Here is a 17195-nt window from a genome sequence, read left to right as displayed (position 1 = left end):
TATAGGTCATACAGTTGTCCTGTAAAAAAGTGCCAAGTGTTGACTGTACAACTAGCAGTATAGAGGGCACTAGATTAGAGTTTACACTTTTTATTCATTTAGATGACAATTTTACAAATGTGACTGTTCTTAGGACTGTATTCTTGAATTCTTGAATTACAAACCAAGAATATTTTCCCTGGAGTGGTGGGTAAGGATATGACTTCTATGGACCTCAGTGGGGATAAGGGCACTTGCAGTCTAATAATAGGATCCTAACGTCCAAGTTTGGTTTCTCAATCATAACGTACACTTCCTGCGGACACTGAGGACCCCACCTAGGGTATCCCTAAAAGGTTGGTAGCCAGGTATATATTCATATCATTCATGTCCATGGGCAGTGACAAAATAGTTTTTCAGCATATTCCTGCAGTATGTTTGTCTAAAGTTGAGAGTTTAGTGTGTAATATACATTGGACCCAGACTTTCATCTCAGAACCTGCTCACAGCACACAACTGGTGAGGTGAAGGATTGAGGGTGATCCCCAGGGATGGTGTGAGGTCCAGATCCTCCTCTCTTACCCCGGGAGGAGGAGAGAAACAAAAGCGCTGCAGGAGGGAGGTGAAGAAAAGGAAGAGCTCCATCCTGGCCAGACTCTCTCCTGGACACACCCTACGACCTGGAAGAGGAAGATGAGGAAGACAGCATGAGGACAATAGAAAAGGAAGAGCTCCATCCTGACCAGACTCTCTCCTAGACACACCCTATGACCTGAAAGAGGAAGATGAGGAAGAGAGCATGAGGACAATAGAAAAGGAAGAGCTCCATCCTGACCAGACTCTCTCCTAGACACACCCTACGACCTGGAAGAGGAACATGAAGACAACATGAAGACAATAGATGTGTAACTATAGGTACCTATAATTGACAAATATCAATATTCCCACTGGGCACAGACGTCAATTCAATGTCTATTCCACATTGCTTCAACGTAATTTCTATCCCCTCAACTCTCTTTGAGCCAAAGCAATGAGGATATCAGATTTAGTTAATTGAGCAACATAGAAAGACATCAGATTTAGTTAATTCAGCACCATAGAATTATATCAGAATTAGTTAATTGACCACCATAGAAGGATATCAGAATGAGTTAATTGACCACCATAGAAGGATATCAGAATTAGTTAATTGACCACCATAGAAGGATATCACAATTAGTTAATTGACCACCATAGAAGGATGTCAGAATTATTTAATTGACCACCATAGAAGGATATCAGAATTAGTTAATTGACCACCATAGAAGGATATCACAATTAGTTAATTGACCACCATAGAAGGATATCACAATTAGTTAATTGACCACCATAGAAGGATGTCAGAATTAGTTAATTGACCACCATAGAAGGATATCAGAATTAGTTAATTGACCACCATAGAAGGATATCAGAATTAGTTAATTGACCACCATAGAAGGATATGAGAATTAGTTAACTGACCACCATAGAAGGATATCACAATTAGTTAATTGACCACCATAGAAGGATGTCAGAATTAGTTAATTGACCACCATAGAAGGATATCAGAATTAGTTAATTGACCACCATAGAAGGATGTCAGAATGAGTTAATTGACCACCATAGAAGGATGTCAGAATGATAGTGTTAATAAGGAAACACACAATGGGACTCACCTGCAGAGAAGGGCATGAAGGCATCCTTCTTGACGAATCGACCTTCCTCATCCAGAAAGTGGTCGGGGTTAAAGGTGTGAGGGCTCTTCCATTCGCTCTCATCTCGCAGGACAGACGTCAGCAGAGGTATCACATCAGTCCCCTTTTTGATGAAGTATCCCTGGAAGGTGACGTCTTGGCTGGTGGTGTGAGGGACGGACATGGGTACAATGTTGGCCAGTCTTTGGGTCTCATGGATCACTGCATCAGTGTAGGGCAGGTTCTTCCTGTCCTCTACCGAGGCCTGACGACTTCCTATGACTCTGCTTATCTCCTCTTGGACCCGGTCTGGAATAAAAAGGAAGAGGAGGGGATGAAGTTACTATAAAATCTGAATGATCTTCAGTCTGTATCTGTTAATTCACTTGGATTCAATTCAAAGACCTGTGGTTCAGGTGGGACATTTGCCAATGTTTACAGCGAGTAAAACCGTAATTGTCTTAGATAACTGCACTCATACACTTTCTGTACAAAGGTCCTTCAAATCAGAATCACCTTTATTTGCCAAGTATGTTTTTTTATATTTTTTTTAACCAGGCAAGTCAGTTAAGAACAAATTCTTATTTTCAATGACGGCCTAGGAACAGAGAGTTAACTGCCTGTTCAGAGGAGAACGACAGATTTGTACCTTGTCGGCTCGGGGGTTTGAACTTGCAACCTTCCAGTTACTAGTCCAACGCTCTAACCACTAGGCTACCCTGCCGCCCCGTATACAGATACTCAGAACTTTAACATGATGCTGCTAGTGACAGACAACATTTAGAGACAGAATACAGATAGAGGAGTTTGCACACATTATGCAAGTGAGCTATAAGAGGTTGAGTTGTGGATATACGGTTATTTTAGAAAGTATTCAGACCCCCTAACTTTTTCCACATTTTGCTACATTACAGCCTTATTCTAAAATTGATTAAATAAAAACATTTCCTCAATGTCCTCAATCTACACACAATACCCCATAATGACAAAGTGAAAACAGGTTTATAGATTTTTTTGTAAATGTATTAAAAAATTAAAACAGGAATACCTCATTTACATAAGTAATCAGACCTTTTACTATGAGACTCGCAATTGAGCTCAGGTGCATCCTGTTTCACCCTTGAGATGTTTTTACAACTTGATTGGAGTCCACCTGTGGTAAATTCAATGAATTGGACATAATTTGGAAAGGCACACACCTGTATATATAAGGTTCCACAGTTGACAGTGCATGTCAGAGCAAATACCAAGCCATGAGGTTAAAGGAATTGTCAGGGAGGTGACCAAGAACTGATGGTCACTCTGACAGAGTACCTCTGTGTAGATGGGAGAGTGTTCCAGAAGGACAACCATATCTGCAACATTCCACCAATTCGGTCTTTATGGTAGAGTGGCCAGACGGAAGCCTCTCCTCGGTAAAAGGCACATGACAGCCTGCTTGGAGTTTGGCAAAAATGCACCTAAAGGACTCTCAGACCATGAGAAACAAGATTCTCTGGTCTGATGAAACCAATAACTCTTTGACGTGAATGCGAAGTGTCACGTCTAGAGGAAAACAGACACCTCTCATTACCTGGCCACAACCATCCCTACAGTGAAGCATGGTGGTGGCAGCGCCATGCTGTGGGGATGTTTTTGAGCGGCAGGGAAATTAGTCAGGATCGAGGCAAAGATGAATGGAGCAAAGTACAGAGAGATCCTTGATGAAAACCTGCTCCAGGGTGCTCAGGACCTCAGACTGGGGGCGAAGGTTCACCTTCCAACAGGACAACGGCCCAAAGTAGACAGCCATGACAATGCAGATGTGGCTTCTGAAAGTCCTTAATTGGCCCAGCCAGAGCCCGCACTTGAGGCCGATAGAACATCTCTGGAGAGACCTGAAAATAGCTGTGCACCGACGCTCCCCATCCAATTTGATAGATCTTGAGAGGATCTGCAGAGAAGAATGGAAGAAACTCCCAAAATACAGGTGTGCGAAGCTTGTAGCGTCATGCCCAAGAAGACTCTAGGCTGTAGCCGCTGCCAAAGGTGCTTCAACAAAGTACAGAGCATAGTCTGTGATATTTCAGTTATTTGCAAAAATTTCTAAAAACCTGTTTTTGCTTTGTGATTATGGGGTATTGTGTGTAGATTGATGAGAAATAAAAACAATTTTATCAATTTTATAATAAGGCTGTAACATAACAAAATGTGGAAAAAGTGAAGGGGTCTGAATACTTTCCAAATGCACTGTATGAGGTGTGTTTGTCAGGTGAGTGTGTGAGTATCAATCCTTACCCTGTATATCGGGGTACTTGGCCATGAGCAGCAGACCCCAGCGCAGGGTTGTCCCCGTGGTGTCGGTACCAGCAGCAAACAGGTTGGCCACAGTATGTATGAGATTCTCAGTGTGGTAATGAGAGTTCATGTTGCCTGATTCCTTTTAATACATAAACAAACATGTTTCAGTAAACAAGAGCAGTTATTTCTAAATCATCTCCCCCTGGACCCCCTAGTTATTCACTCCAAGAAATGACATGCTTATAACTGTAATAACGCTTTATACCTCCAGGGTCTGTTTTCGGACAAGGAACGAGTCCACAAAGCCTCTACACATCTGCGGGTTGAGAGTCTCCTTCAGCCCCCTCACCAGCTCCTTCATCTCCCCCTTGTTGTCGGCAATATTTTTCAAGATAAGTGTCTTGTTCTTCAGCAAGGGGCCCAACCATGGGAACATGTTGTACAACTTTAAATAAAAAGCAAAGCAAAAATGAGCTTCTATTTTGTCTGTATATATTAAACTTGGACTAATTGAATCTAGTGTGTCTCATTGTTCTCAAAGTAAACATGATTAGCACTGTATCGTACCTGTATTGAAATAGATCCTCCGAGTCGGATGGACTCATTGGCTTGATCCACCGAGCGTCGGAACCGTGGATCAGAGTAGTCAAACCTGCTGCCGTACACAATGCTGCAGATGATGTTGGAAACAGCGTAATTCATTGCCTGGGTTGTGTCAAATGCTTTACCTGTGACAAAGAGCAAAAAACACAACCGAAATGAGAAAAACTGAGAAAAGATGAAGACTTATTTTGATTGTGTTATTGATATAATAACTTTACCCTTGTGTTCTTCAAACACTTCAATCAAGTACTGAACTTCCTCAATGATCTTCTCCTCGCTCGCTTTCTTGCCCATTCCAAAGTCCCTAAGGTTTGTAAGGGCAAAGCGTCTCATCTCTTTCCATGAATCTCCATTGGCAAATACAATACCTATTAAAAAATAGAGTAGAACAATATTGTTCTGATGTAGTAGTTGAGTGAAATTCTTAAAGGAATACAAATCCATTTTAAGAAGCACAGATTAATGGAAGTAGGAGGTTTCAAACTAAATCTGTTTTTTTCTTCATATTTTTATGAAGTCAGGAGAAAATAAAATATTTGTAAGATATTTGGGGTTGTTAGAGTCGGTTGAACACAGAAGAGCATCATGTACAGAACCAGTTAAAAGGTTGGACACACCTACTCATTCAACGGTTTTTCTTTATTTGTACTATTTTCTACATTCTAGAATAATAGTGAAGACATCAAAACTGTGAAATAGCACCATTGGAATCATGTAGGATCCAAAAAAGTGTGAAACAAATCAAAATACATTTTATATTTGAGATTCTTCAAAGTAGCCACCCTTTGCCTTGCTGACAGCTTTGCACACTCATGGCATTCTCTCAACCAGCTTCATGAGGTAGTCACCTGGAATGCAATTCAATTAACAGGTGTGCCTTGTTAAAAGTTCATTTGTAGAATTTCTTTCCTTCTTAATAAGTTTGAGCCAATCAGTTGTGTTGTGACATGGTATGGGTGGTATACAGAAGACAGCCCTATTTGGTGAAATACCAAGTCCTTATTATGGCAGGAACAGTTCAAATAAGCAAGGAGAAATGACAGTCAATACGAAAACCATCAAGTGCTATGATCAAGTGCTATGATGAAACTGTCTCTCATAAGGACTGCCACAGGAAAGGAAGACCTAGAGTTATCGCTGCTGCAGAGGTACCAGCCTCAGAAATTGCAGACCAAATAAATGCTCCACAGAGTTTATGTAACAGACACATCTAAACAGCAACTGTTCAGAGGAGTCTGCCTGAATCAGCCCTTCATGGTTGAATTGCTGCAAAGAAACCACTACTAAAGGACACCAATAAGAAGAAGAAACTTGCTTGGGCCAAGAAACAAGAGCAATGGACATTAAACCAGTAGAAATCGTTTCTTTGGTCTGATTCCAAATTTGAGATGTTTGGTTCCAGGTGAATGGATGATTTTCCACATGTGTGGTTCCCACCGTGAAGCATGGAGGAGGAGGTGTGAGTGTGTGTGGGTGCTTTGCTGGTGACACTGTCAGTGATTTATTTAGAATTCAAGGCACACTTAACCAGCATGGCTACCACAGCATTCTGCAGCGATACACCATCCCATCTGGTTTAAACTTAGCGGGACTATAATTTGTTTTTCAACAGGACAATGACAAAACCCACTTCCAGGCTGTGTAAGGGCTATTTGACCAAGAAGGAGAGTGATGGAGTGCCGCATCACATGGCCTCCACAGTCACCCGACCTCAATTCAATTGAGATGGTTTGGGATGAGTTAGACCGAAGAGTGAAGGAAAAGCAGCCAACAATTGCTCAGCATATGTGGGAACTCCTTCAAGACTGTTGGAAAAGCATTTCAGGTGAAGCTGGTTGAGAGAATGCAAAGAGTATGCAAAGGTGTCATCATGGAAAAGGGTGGCTACTGAGAATAATCTCTTATATAAAATATATTTAGATTTTTTTTTAACACCTTTTTGGTTACTACATGATTCATAGTTTTGATGTCTTCACTATTTTTCTACAATGTAGAACATAGTAAAAGAAATGAAGGAAAACTGTTGAAAGACTGGTACTGTATACTGTTGTTGGTTTTTACAGTATGGCACCAAGCATGCCTGCTTAACTGTCCATTGTCAAGGTTTGCAACGTAGTAGGCCTGAGAATCAGTTATCTGACATTACCGTGTCCTTTGTTTAATTCACTAAACAAATGATCGATGCCCCTGTCCCCAAACTCCTCTGCATGGTTGACCAGTGCTTGCTTGACTGTCTTGTATCCTGCGAGAACGACCACTTTTCTGGGTCCAATGTGAACTGTGAACACCGAGCCATATTTCTTGGACAGCTGTAGAACATAAAATAAGCCAAAAGACCAGGTTTAGACAGATCAAATCCTTTCCATTCAAATAAAAATGCCTCGTAAAATGTGAGCCTATGAACTTCTGAGGTCAGTGTTTGACAAACAAGATTATTGTGTTACCTTCCAGAAATGAATGACTGATCATGTAAATACCCAGCTAGCACATAATGTTCTGAGGAAGGAATTAAGGAATAACGTTCCTCATTGGAATTTCAGTACTTCAGCATAACATTTCTCATAGATATCCTCATGGTTCTATTAAAAATCATGTTCTCAAATTGTTCAAAGAGCGTTAAGAAACAACGTACTTCTGTGGGAATTTCAGTACTTCATCATATTGATTTGTACAGGTTTCCTCGTGGTTTTATTTAAAGTCATGTTCTCAAAATGTTCTGAGAACATTTAGAAAACTTTCCATAAAAACCACCAGAAAACTTTCATAACATTCAGAGAAAGTTCTAAGAATGTTACTTAAAAACATACATTTCATTCTCAGCATCAACAAAACTCTCTCTATCCTCTATCTTGTTACGTGTGTTTGGGTGTGATGGCTGCACTCACTAATTGACCACACCTGATCTTAATGAGTGCTTGTTTCCTTTGAAATGGGGTTTGTTTGAATACGCTACAATTAACAGATTTGTATGAATTTTAAAAACATGTCATGCTAGCTCCATCCTGGTGATGCTGTGAACTAATTCCATTGATAGAGAGCAGAGGGTTACAGGTTTGAATCTCACTGATGCTGTCACAATAAAAAATAAATGTGTTTCATTATTAAATGCCTTATGAAATGAAATTTCATGTGTCCTGTCTGTGCTCAAAAAGTTCAAGAAAGCAAGCAGTGTTATTAACAGTCTTATTGAAACTTTCAGCAAAATTTATACGAAAGTTATTAAAAAAACTAAAAATAGCCAACATTTTCAGCAAAATGTTCACTTCTCTTCTCAGAACGTTTAACCCTGTGTCGTCTTAAGGGTACAAAATGACCTGCCACAGAGGAAACTCCAACTTGAAATGTGATGACTTTTCCTAAAGTGACCCCAACATTAGAAAAATTTAAACATTGCTTTTGTTAATATTTCCATGAAAGCTGTATACCACCTGGGTACAAAGATTGTCTTGGGGTCATTTTTGACCCGGCAGATATAAAATAATTTACACACCACAAAACCAAGAAAGACAAACACAATGAGAAATTGAGATGATATGTGCTACTGTTTGAACTCAGCCAGCAGCTCCTGAAGAGGAAGATCACCATGGTTGGCACAGTTAGAAAGAACAAGTCTAAGCTCCACCCTGCACTCCTCACAACAAGGGGGAGAGAGGCCTTCTACAAGCCTAAGCTCCACCCTGCACTTCTCGCAACAAGGGGGAGAGAGGCCTTCTACAAGCCTAAGCTCCACCCTGCACTTCTCGCAACAAGGGGGAGAGAGGCCTTCTACAATCCTAAGGTCCACCCTGCACTTCTCGCAACAAGGGGGAGAGAGGCCTTCTACAAGCCTAAGCTCCACCCTGCACTCCTCACAACAAGGGGGAGAGAGGCCTTCTACAAGCCTAAGCTCCACCCTGCACTTCTCGCAACAAGGGGGAGAGAGGCCTTCTACAAGCCTAAGCTCCACCCTGCACTCCTCACAACAAGGGGGAGAGAGGCCTTCTACAAGCCTAAGCTCCACCCTGCACTTCTCGCAACAAGGGGGAGAGAGGCCTTCTACAAGCCTAAGCTCCACCCTGCACTTCTCGCAACAAGGGGGAGAGAGGCCTTCTACAATCCTAAGGTCCACCCTGCACTTCTCGCAACAAGGGGGAGAGAGGCCTTCTACAAGCCTAAGCTCCACCCTGCACTCCTCACAACAAGGGGGAGAGAGGCCTTCTACAAGCCTAAGCTCCACCCTGCACTTCTCGCAACAAGGGGGAGAGAGGCCTTCTACAAGCCTAAGCTCCACCCTGCACTCCTCACAACAAGGGGGAGAGAGGCCTTCTACAAGCCTAAGCTCCACCCTGCACTCCTCACAACAAGGGGAGGAGAGGCCTTCTACAAGCCTAAGCTCCACCCTGCACTCCTCACAACAAGGGGAGGAGAGGCCTTCTACAAGCCTGAGCTCCACCCTGCACTCCTCGCAATAAGGGGAGGAGAGGCCTTCTACAAGCCTAAGCTCCACCCTGCACTCCTCACAACAAGGGGGAGAGAGGCCTTCTACAAGCCTAAGCTCCACCCTGCACTCCTCACAACAAGGGGAGAGAGGCCTTCTACAAGCCTAAGCTCCACCCTGCACTCCTCACAACAAGGGGTAGAGAGGCCTTCTACAAGCCTAAGCTCCACCCTGCACTCCTCACAACAAGGGGGAGAAAGGCCTTCTACAAGCCTAAGCTCCACCCTGCACTCCTCACAACAAGGGGGAGAAAGGCCTTCTACAAGCCTAAGCTCCACCCTGCACTCCTCACAACAAGGGGAGGAGAGGCCTTCTACAAGCCTAAGCTCCACCCTGCACTCCTCACAACAAGAGGGAGAGAGGCCTTCCACAAGCCTAAGCTCCACCCTGCACTCCTCACAACAAGGGGAGGAGAGGCCTTCTCATCAAAGTTTCCCTTCACCCCACCACCACTCTAGTTTCATACCTCCCAAAGAGGAACAAGAATGTGGTCCTCCTGAGCACAATGCACAAAACTGCTGAGATCAGTGATCGGGAGTAGAGGAAGCCAGCCATCATCCTGGACTACAACCACAACAAAGGAGGCGTGGACAACCTGGACAAGGTGATTGGAACTTACAGCTGCAGGAGGATGACTGCCCGCTGGCCCCTGGTCTTCTTCCATAACATTGATGTGTCCTCATACAATGCCTTTGTGATATGAACAAGATCAACCCTACCTGGATGCCTGATAAGCAGAACAAGAGGCGGGTGCTCCTGGAGCAGTTAGAGTTGATTGATTTATGTTCCTCATGTACAGTATTTGTTTTGTATCTATTATATTATTTTGTTATTTTTTATTGTTGTTGTTTATACACCTTGTGGGTGGGGGCAATGGTTAAACAAATGGGAGAAGACTAGTATTTTGTAGTTGAACTCCTCATTGTACAGAATATAAGAATATATCACTATGTTTCCAAAACAGTTCAAGACTGTTGTTTCCCTTCAATATAATGCATTCAAATCTACTTTCTGCACATTTCTGCTACTTTCTTAGACTATACAAGTTCTATCTCTTGCTAAAAAAAATAAGTTAACACCTATGCAGTACCTTTAGCTAATAATAATAATAATAAAGCTGTACTTTAGTAAAGAAAACAATGATGACGGGTGTGATGTAATAAAATGAGTGGTGTCCACTGATCAGTCTTTCTGCATTGTGAAGAGGAAGAACACAGATGTTCACAAAGTTTATGATGAATGACAGCTTGTTTCTTCATGCAAAATAGATTTGGGGTTTAAAATTCAATTGATCTGCTTTATTTTAGAGGTTTAGTTAAGACGGGACCTTTTTAACCTTTAGGATAAGGGGAGTATACAGAATGTTAAGACTACACAAGGGTTAAAAAACAACATTATTTTTACCGGTCAGGAAACGTATGGCTTCATTCCCACAAATAATGTGAAACAACAAACATAATTTCCACAACTTCCAATAAACCAAATGTGCTAGCTGGGTACTGTGAGTCAAAATCCTGAAAGGAGGTACTTGAAATGGAATAGTTCAAGCAAGCAAGCCTTTGACTTATTAATATCTCACCTCACAGAGGGTCTGGTAGGGCCTTTTGAGATCCAGCTGGAGCATGTTACCAAGCAGGGGCAGCGGCCTGGGTCCTGGAGGCTCCTTCCCATGTTCCTCAGAGCTGGAACTAGAGGAGAGGAGGTAGAGGACGAGCAGAAACAGCACAGCCCCCAGCAGTGTCACCGTGCTTGGAGCCTGGAGGAGAAGACCTTCCATAAGAGACATCTTCGATCGGAGCTCTTACACCTTACCCTGGGCTAAAAAGAGAGACCGCTTGTGCTTATACACAACAGTCACTCAACAGAGCTACCTGCCTACGGAGCTCTTCTTATTTACATTTACATTTAAGTCATTTAGCATGTAGAGGACAGGACCGCCTTGGGGGAGGAGCTAGGCATCTTGAGAAACAGAAGAATAGTAGTGCCAAGCCTGCACAACACATTCCCTGCAGATCATTGACGTGGTCTGATCATAATTTAATTAAGGTCACTATGCCTGTCCTCCCAGGTGGCGCAGTGGTTAAGGGCGCTGTACTGAAGCGCCAGCTGTGCCATCAGAGTCCCTGGGCCGCGATCGGGAGGTCCGTAGGGCAACGCACAATTGGCCTAGCGTCGTCCGGGTTAGGGAGGGCTTGGTCGGTAGGGATGTCCTTGTCTCATCGCGCACCAGCGACTCCTGTGGCGGGCCGGGCGCAGTGCGCGCTAACCAAGGTTGCCAGGTACATGGTGTACCCTCACACACATTGGTGCGGCTGGCTTCCGGGTTGGATGCGCGCTGGACGCATGACTTTCAACCTTCGTCTCTCCCGAGCCCATACGGGAGTTGTAGCTACTACAACAATTGGATACCACGAAATTGGGGAGAAAAAGGGGTAAAATTCAAAATTATTATTATTATTATTTTAAGTCACTATGCCTCTCCTCATCCTGAGATATGTTCCTCTTTATTACACCCTCGTTAAAACACTGAATAGAACTGCAGACAAGGAGATAAAGAATGAGGAACAACCTGTTGGGGGGATTAGGCAATAGCTCTGTGTGTTTGCTTCGTCAGTAACAAGGTGCCTCCTACACCACTCTATGTGAATGCCAATGAGTATAGAAAGCTCTGAGCCAAACTACACATAGTAGAGGCAGACCGCAGTTTCCAAGCAAATGTTTTATTAAGGCGAGGATGAGTGTTTTATTAAGGCGGGCTGAGTGTTTTATTAAGGCGAGGCTGAGTGTTTTATTAAGGCGGGGCTGAGTGTTTTATTAAGGCGGGGCTGAGTGTTTTATTAAGGTGGGGCTGAGTGTGGTTTACCATAAATAATTCAGTTTCACCAGTTCAGTTAAATAATTTCCCATTCAATGAATTAATAGTGATCTGTTGATGAGATTTAAAACAAAGTCAGCAAAGACCCAACACAGGAACAGAGAGATAATCTGAATGATCTTTAGCCTGGTATCGGTTCAATGACCTGTGCTTCAGATTGGCCTCTTGCCAATATTTACAGTTGGCAACACCTGTAACTGTGTTTTGTGTCACTGTACAAAAGGTCTTGGACAGTTTTATGCAGTGTAAAGTTCACTACATAAAGGCTTCGTGTTTCTATTGGTCCTTCCCCACGTACTGGCCAATACCCTATAAAGTTTGAATTCCTGCAAAAAGCATTGAACTGCACATTTTACATTTAAACCAATGAGTCAGTGGTTTGTTCTCTTCAACTGACATACGTTTCCTCTCTTGTGTTGTAACGCAAGACAAAACACTGTAAAAATGTATAGTTCAATTGCTATATGCAGGAATTCATACTTATATGAGCACATTATCACAATTGATAGTTGTGTTACATCCGGAGCCGACAGGGATGACCGCCTCGCTTTGCGTTCTTAGGAAACTATGCAGTATTTCGTTTTTTTATGTATTATTTCATACACTGTTACCCCAGGACATCTTGAGTCTTATTACATACAGCCAAGAGAAACTATTGGATATAAGTGCAATGTCAACTTACCAACATTATGACCAGGAATACGACTTTCCCGAAGCGGATCCTCTGTTTGGTCCACCACCCAGGACAGTGGATCGGATCCCAACAGGCGACCCAAAACAATGGCGCCGCAGAAGGGGCAGACGGAGCGGTCTTCTGGTCAGGCTGCGTAGACGGGCACATCGCCCACCGCTCCCAAGTATACGACTCGCCAATGTCCAGTCTCTTGACAACAAGGTATACAAAATCCGAGCAAGGGTTGCCTTCCAGAGAAATATCAGAGATTGCAACATTCTCTGCTCCACAGAAACATGGCTCACTCGGGATATGTTATCGGTACAGTCGGTACAGCCACCTGGTACAGTCCGTACAGCCACCTGGTATCTTCACACATCGCACCGACAGAAACAAACATATCTCTGGTAAGAAGAAAGGCTGGGGTGTTTGCCTTATGATTAACGAGTCGTGGTGTGATCATAACAACATACAATCAAATGCCTACCGCATTATCTACCAAGAGAATTCTCTTCGATTATAATCACGGTCGTGTATATCTCTCCAAATCAGACACTTCGACGGCCCTGAAAGAACTTCATTGGACTCTATGTAAACTGGAAACCACACATCCCGAGGCTGCATTTATTGTAGCTGGGGATATTAACAAGACTAATCTGAAAACAAGGCTCCCTAAATTTGATCAGCATATCAAATGCGCGACAAAATCCTGGATCATTGTTACTCTAACTTCCGCGACGCATACAAAGCCCTCCCTCGCCCTCCTTTCGGCAAATCTGACCACGACTCCATTTTGTTGCTCCCAGCCTATAGACAGAAACAAAAACAGGAAACGTCCGTGCTCAGGTCTGGTCCGACCAATCTGAATCCACGCTTTAAGATTGCTTCGATCACGTGGACTGGGATATGTTCCGGATAGCGTTGAACAACAACATTGATGTATACACTGATTCAGTGAGCTTGTTTATTAGCAAATGCATTGGTGATGTTGTACCCACGGTGAATATTAAAACCTTCCCCAACCAGAAACCGTGGATTGATGGAAGCATTCCGCAAAACTGAATGCGCGAACCACTGCTTTTAATCAGCGCAAGGTGACCGGAAACATGACCGAATACAAATAGTGTAGCTATTCCCTCCGCAAGGCAATCAAACAAACTAAGTGTCAGTATAGAGACAAAGTAGAGTCGCAATTCAATGGCTCAGACATGAGAGGTATGTGGCAGGGTCTCCAGTCTATCACGGACTACAAAAAGAAAACCAGCCCTGTCGCAGACCCCGATGTCTTGCTCCCAGACAAACTAAACAGCTTCTTTGCTCGCTTTGAGGACAATACAGTGCCACCGACAAAACCTGTGGGCTCTCCTTCACTGCAGCCAAAGTGAGTAAAAAATGTAAATGTGTTAACCCTCGCAAGGCTGCCGGCCCAGATGGCATCCCTAGCTGCGTCCTCACGGCATGCTCAGACCAGCTGGCTCGTGTGTTTATGGACATATACAATCAATCTCTATCCCAGTCTGCTGTTCCCACATGCTTCAAGAGGATCACCATGGTTCCTGTTCCCAAGAAAGCTAAGGTGACTGATCTAAACGACTATCACCCCGTAGCACTCACTTCTGTCATCATGAAGTGCTTTGAGAGACTAGTCAAGGATAATATCACCTCCGCCCTACCTGACACCCTAGACCCACTCCAATTTGCTTACCGCCCCAATAAGTCCACTGATGACGCAATCGCAATCACAATCACACTGCACAATGCCCTAACCCATCTGGACAAGAGGAATACCTATGTAAGAATGATATTCATTGACTACAGCTCAGCATTTAACAGCATTTAACACTCGTCATTAAGCTGGTAGTACCCTGGGTCTCGACCACGCCCTGTGCAACTGGGCCCTGGACTTTCTGACGGGACGCCCCCAGGTCGTGAGGGTAGGAAACAACATCTCCACCCCGCTGATCCTCAACACTGGGGCCCTAAAAGGTTGCTTTATCAGCCCTCTCCTGTACTCCCTGTTCACCCATGACTGCGTGGCAGGGTGCCTAGTGGTTAGAGTGTTGGACTAGTAACCAGAAGGTTGCAAGTTCAAACCCCAGTGCTGACAAGGTACAAATCTTTCATTCTGCCCCTGAACAGGCAGTTCCCCAAGGGCAAACTACCTGCCCTCCAGGACACCTACACCACCTGATGTCACAGGAAGGCCAAAAAGATCATCATGGACAACAACCACCCGATCCACTGCCTATTCCCCTCGCTATCATCCAGAAGGCAAGGTCAGTACAGGTGCATCAAAGCTGGGACTGAAAGATTGAAAAACAGCTTCTATCTCAAGGCCATCAGACTGTTAACCAGCCATCACTAACATTGAGTGGCTGCTGCCAACATACTGACTCTTCTCTAGCCACTTTAATAATTATAATTTGTATGTAATAAATGTATCACTAGTCACTTTAAACAATGCCACTTTATATCATGTTTACATACCCTACATTACTCATCTCATATGTATATACCATCTCCTGCATCTTGCCTATGCTGTTCGGCCATCGCTCTTCCATATATTTATATGTACATATTCTTATTCATTCCTTTACATATGTGTGTATAAGGTAGTTGTTGTGAAATTGTTAGATTACTTGTTAGATATTACTGCATGGTTGGAACTAGAAGCATGAGCATTTCGCTACACTCGCATTAACATCTGCTAAGTGTGTATGTGGCCATTAAAATTTGATTTGATGTGGTATGCACAACACAAATGTCATAGTCTTCAATTAGAGACACATATCTCAATCCACACTGCCCTTTCCTACCTGGACAAAAGCAACACCTACTGTATGTGAGAATGCTGTTCATTGACTTAAGCTCAGTGTTCAACACCATGGTGCCCACAAGACTCATCATTAAGCTACGGACCCTGGGACTAAACACCTCCCAGCTGCCACGCTGATCCTCAACATGGGGGCCTCTCAGGGGTGCGTGCTCAGTCCCCTCCTGGACTTCCTGTTCACCCACGACTGCATGGCCAAGCACGACTCCAACACTGTCATTAAGTTTGCTGATGACACAACGGTGGTTTATTTTTTATTTTTTTTATTTTACCTTTATTTTACTAGGCAAGTCAGTTAAGAACAAATTCTTATTTTCAATGACGGCCTAGGAACAGTGGGTTAACTGCCTGTTCAGGGGTAGCTCGGGGATTTGAACTTGCAACCTTTCGGTTACTAGTCCAACGCTCTAACCACTAGGCTACCCTGCCGCCCTGATCACGATGAGACAGCCAGGTCAGAGACTTGGAAGTGTGGTGTCAGAACAACAACCTCTCCCTCAACGTAAGCAAGACAAAGGAGATGATTGCGGACTACAGGAAAAGTAAGGCCGATCACACCTCATTCACATCGAAGGGGCTGTAGTGGAGTGGGTCGAGAGTTTCAAGTTCTTTGGTGTCCACATCACCAACAAACTATCATGGTCCAAACACACCAAGAAAGTTGTGAAGTATGCATGACAACGCCTTTTCCCCCTCAGGAGACTGAAAAGATGTGGCATGGGTCCTCAGATCCTCAAAAAGTTCTACAGCTGCACCATCGAGAGCATCCTGACCGGTTGCATCACTGCCTGGTATAGCAACTGCTCCGCATCCGACCGTAGTACATCACTTGGGCCAAGCTTCCTGCCATCCAAATCAAATCAAATCAAATCAAATTTGATTTGTCACATACACATGGTTAGCAGATGTTAATGCGAGTGTAGCGAAATGCTTGTGCTTCTAGTTCCGACAATGCAGTGATAACCAACAAGTAATCTAACTAACAATTCTAAAACTACTGTCTTATACACAGTGTAAGGGGATAAAGAATATGTACATAAGGATATATGAGTGAGTGATGGTACAGAGCAGCATACAGTAGATGGTATCGAGTACAGTATATACATATGAGATGAGTATGTAGACAAAGTAAACAAAGTGGCATAGTTAAAGTGGCTAGTGATACATGTATTACATAAGGATGCAGTCGATGATGTAGAGTACAGTATATACGTATGCATATGAGATGAATAATGTAGGGTAAGTAACATTATATAAGGTAGCATTGTTTAAAGTGGCTAGTGATATATTTACATCATTTCCCATCAATTCCCATTATTAAAGTGGCTGGAGTTGGGTCAGTGTCAATGACAGTGTGTTGGCAGCAGCCACTCAATGGTGGCTGTTTAACAGTCTGATAGCCTTGAGATAGAAGCTGTTTTTCAGTCTCTCAGTCCCAGCTTTGATGCACCTGTACTGACCTCGCCTTCTGGATGATAGCGGGGTGAACAGGCAGTGGTTCGGGTGGTTGATGTCCTTGATGATCTTTATGGCCTTCCTGTAACATCGGGTGGTGTAGGTGTCCTGGAGGGCAGGTAGTTTGCCCCCGGTGATGCGTTGTGCAGACCTCACTACCCTCTGGAGAGCCTTACGGTTGAGGGCGGAGCAGTTGCCGTACCAGGCGGTGATACAGCCCGCCAGGATGCTCTCGATTGTGCATCTGTAGAAGTTTGTGAGTGCTTTTGGTGACAAGCCGAATTTCTTCAGCCTCCTGAGGTTGAAGA

At 43.6% G+C, this 17195-nt stretch overlaps 1 protein-coding gene across 2 annotated transcripts; it reads right to left on the bottom strand.

Annotated features, from left to right (window-relative positions):
• Nucleotides 1–74: 74 nt before the first annotated feature.
• LOC115132871 (cytochrome P450 2K1-like) lies at nt 75–10928 on the bottom strand. Of its 2 annotated transcripts, none has more exons than XM_065020897.1 (8): nt 10631–10928; nt 6721–6883; nt 4793–4942; nt 4539–4699; nt 4237–4416; nt 3969–4110; nt 1674–2000; nt 75–659 (listed from the first exon to the last, which is right to left on the bottom strand). In XM_065020897.1, exons 1-8 carry the CDS (start codon nt 10835–10837, stop codon nt 472–474), a joined length of 1518 nt encoding a protein of 505 aa, XP_064876969.1. In that variant the 5' UTR covers nt 10838–10928; the 3' UTR covers nt 75–471. The 2 variants fall into 2 exon arrangements, with proteins under 2 accessions (XP_064876969.1, XP_064876970.1); XM_065020898.1 differs by lacking the exon at nt 75–659 and adding an exon at nt 719–843.
• Between the last annotated feature and the right edge of the window lie 6267 nt (nt 10929–17195).

The sequence above is a fragment of the Oncorhynchus nerka genome, linkage group LG7 (assembly GCF_034236695.1).
Source record: "Oncorhynchus nerka isolate Pitt River linkage group LG7, Oner_Uvic_2.0, whole genome shotgun sequence".
Classification (NCBI taxonomy): domain Eukaryota; kingdom Metazoa; phylum Chordata; class Actinopteri; order Salmoniformes; family Salmonidae; genus Oncorhynchus; species Oncorhynchus nerka.
The sequence above is the reverse complement of the archived record's forward strand: the minus strand, read 5'-3'. Positions and strand labels throughout refer to the sequence as shown.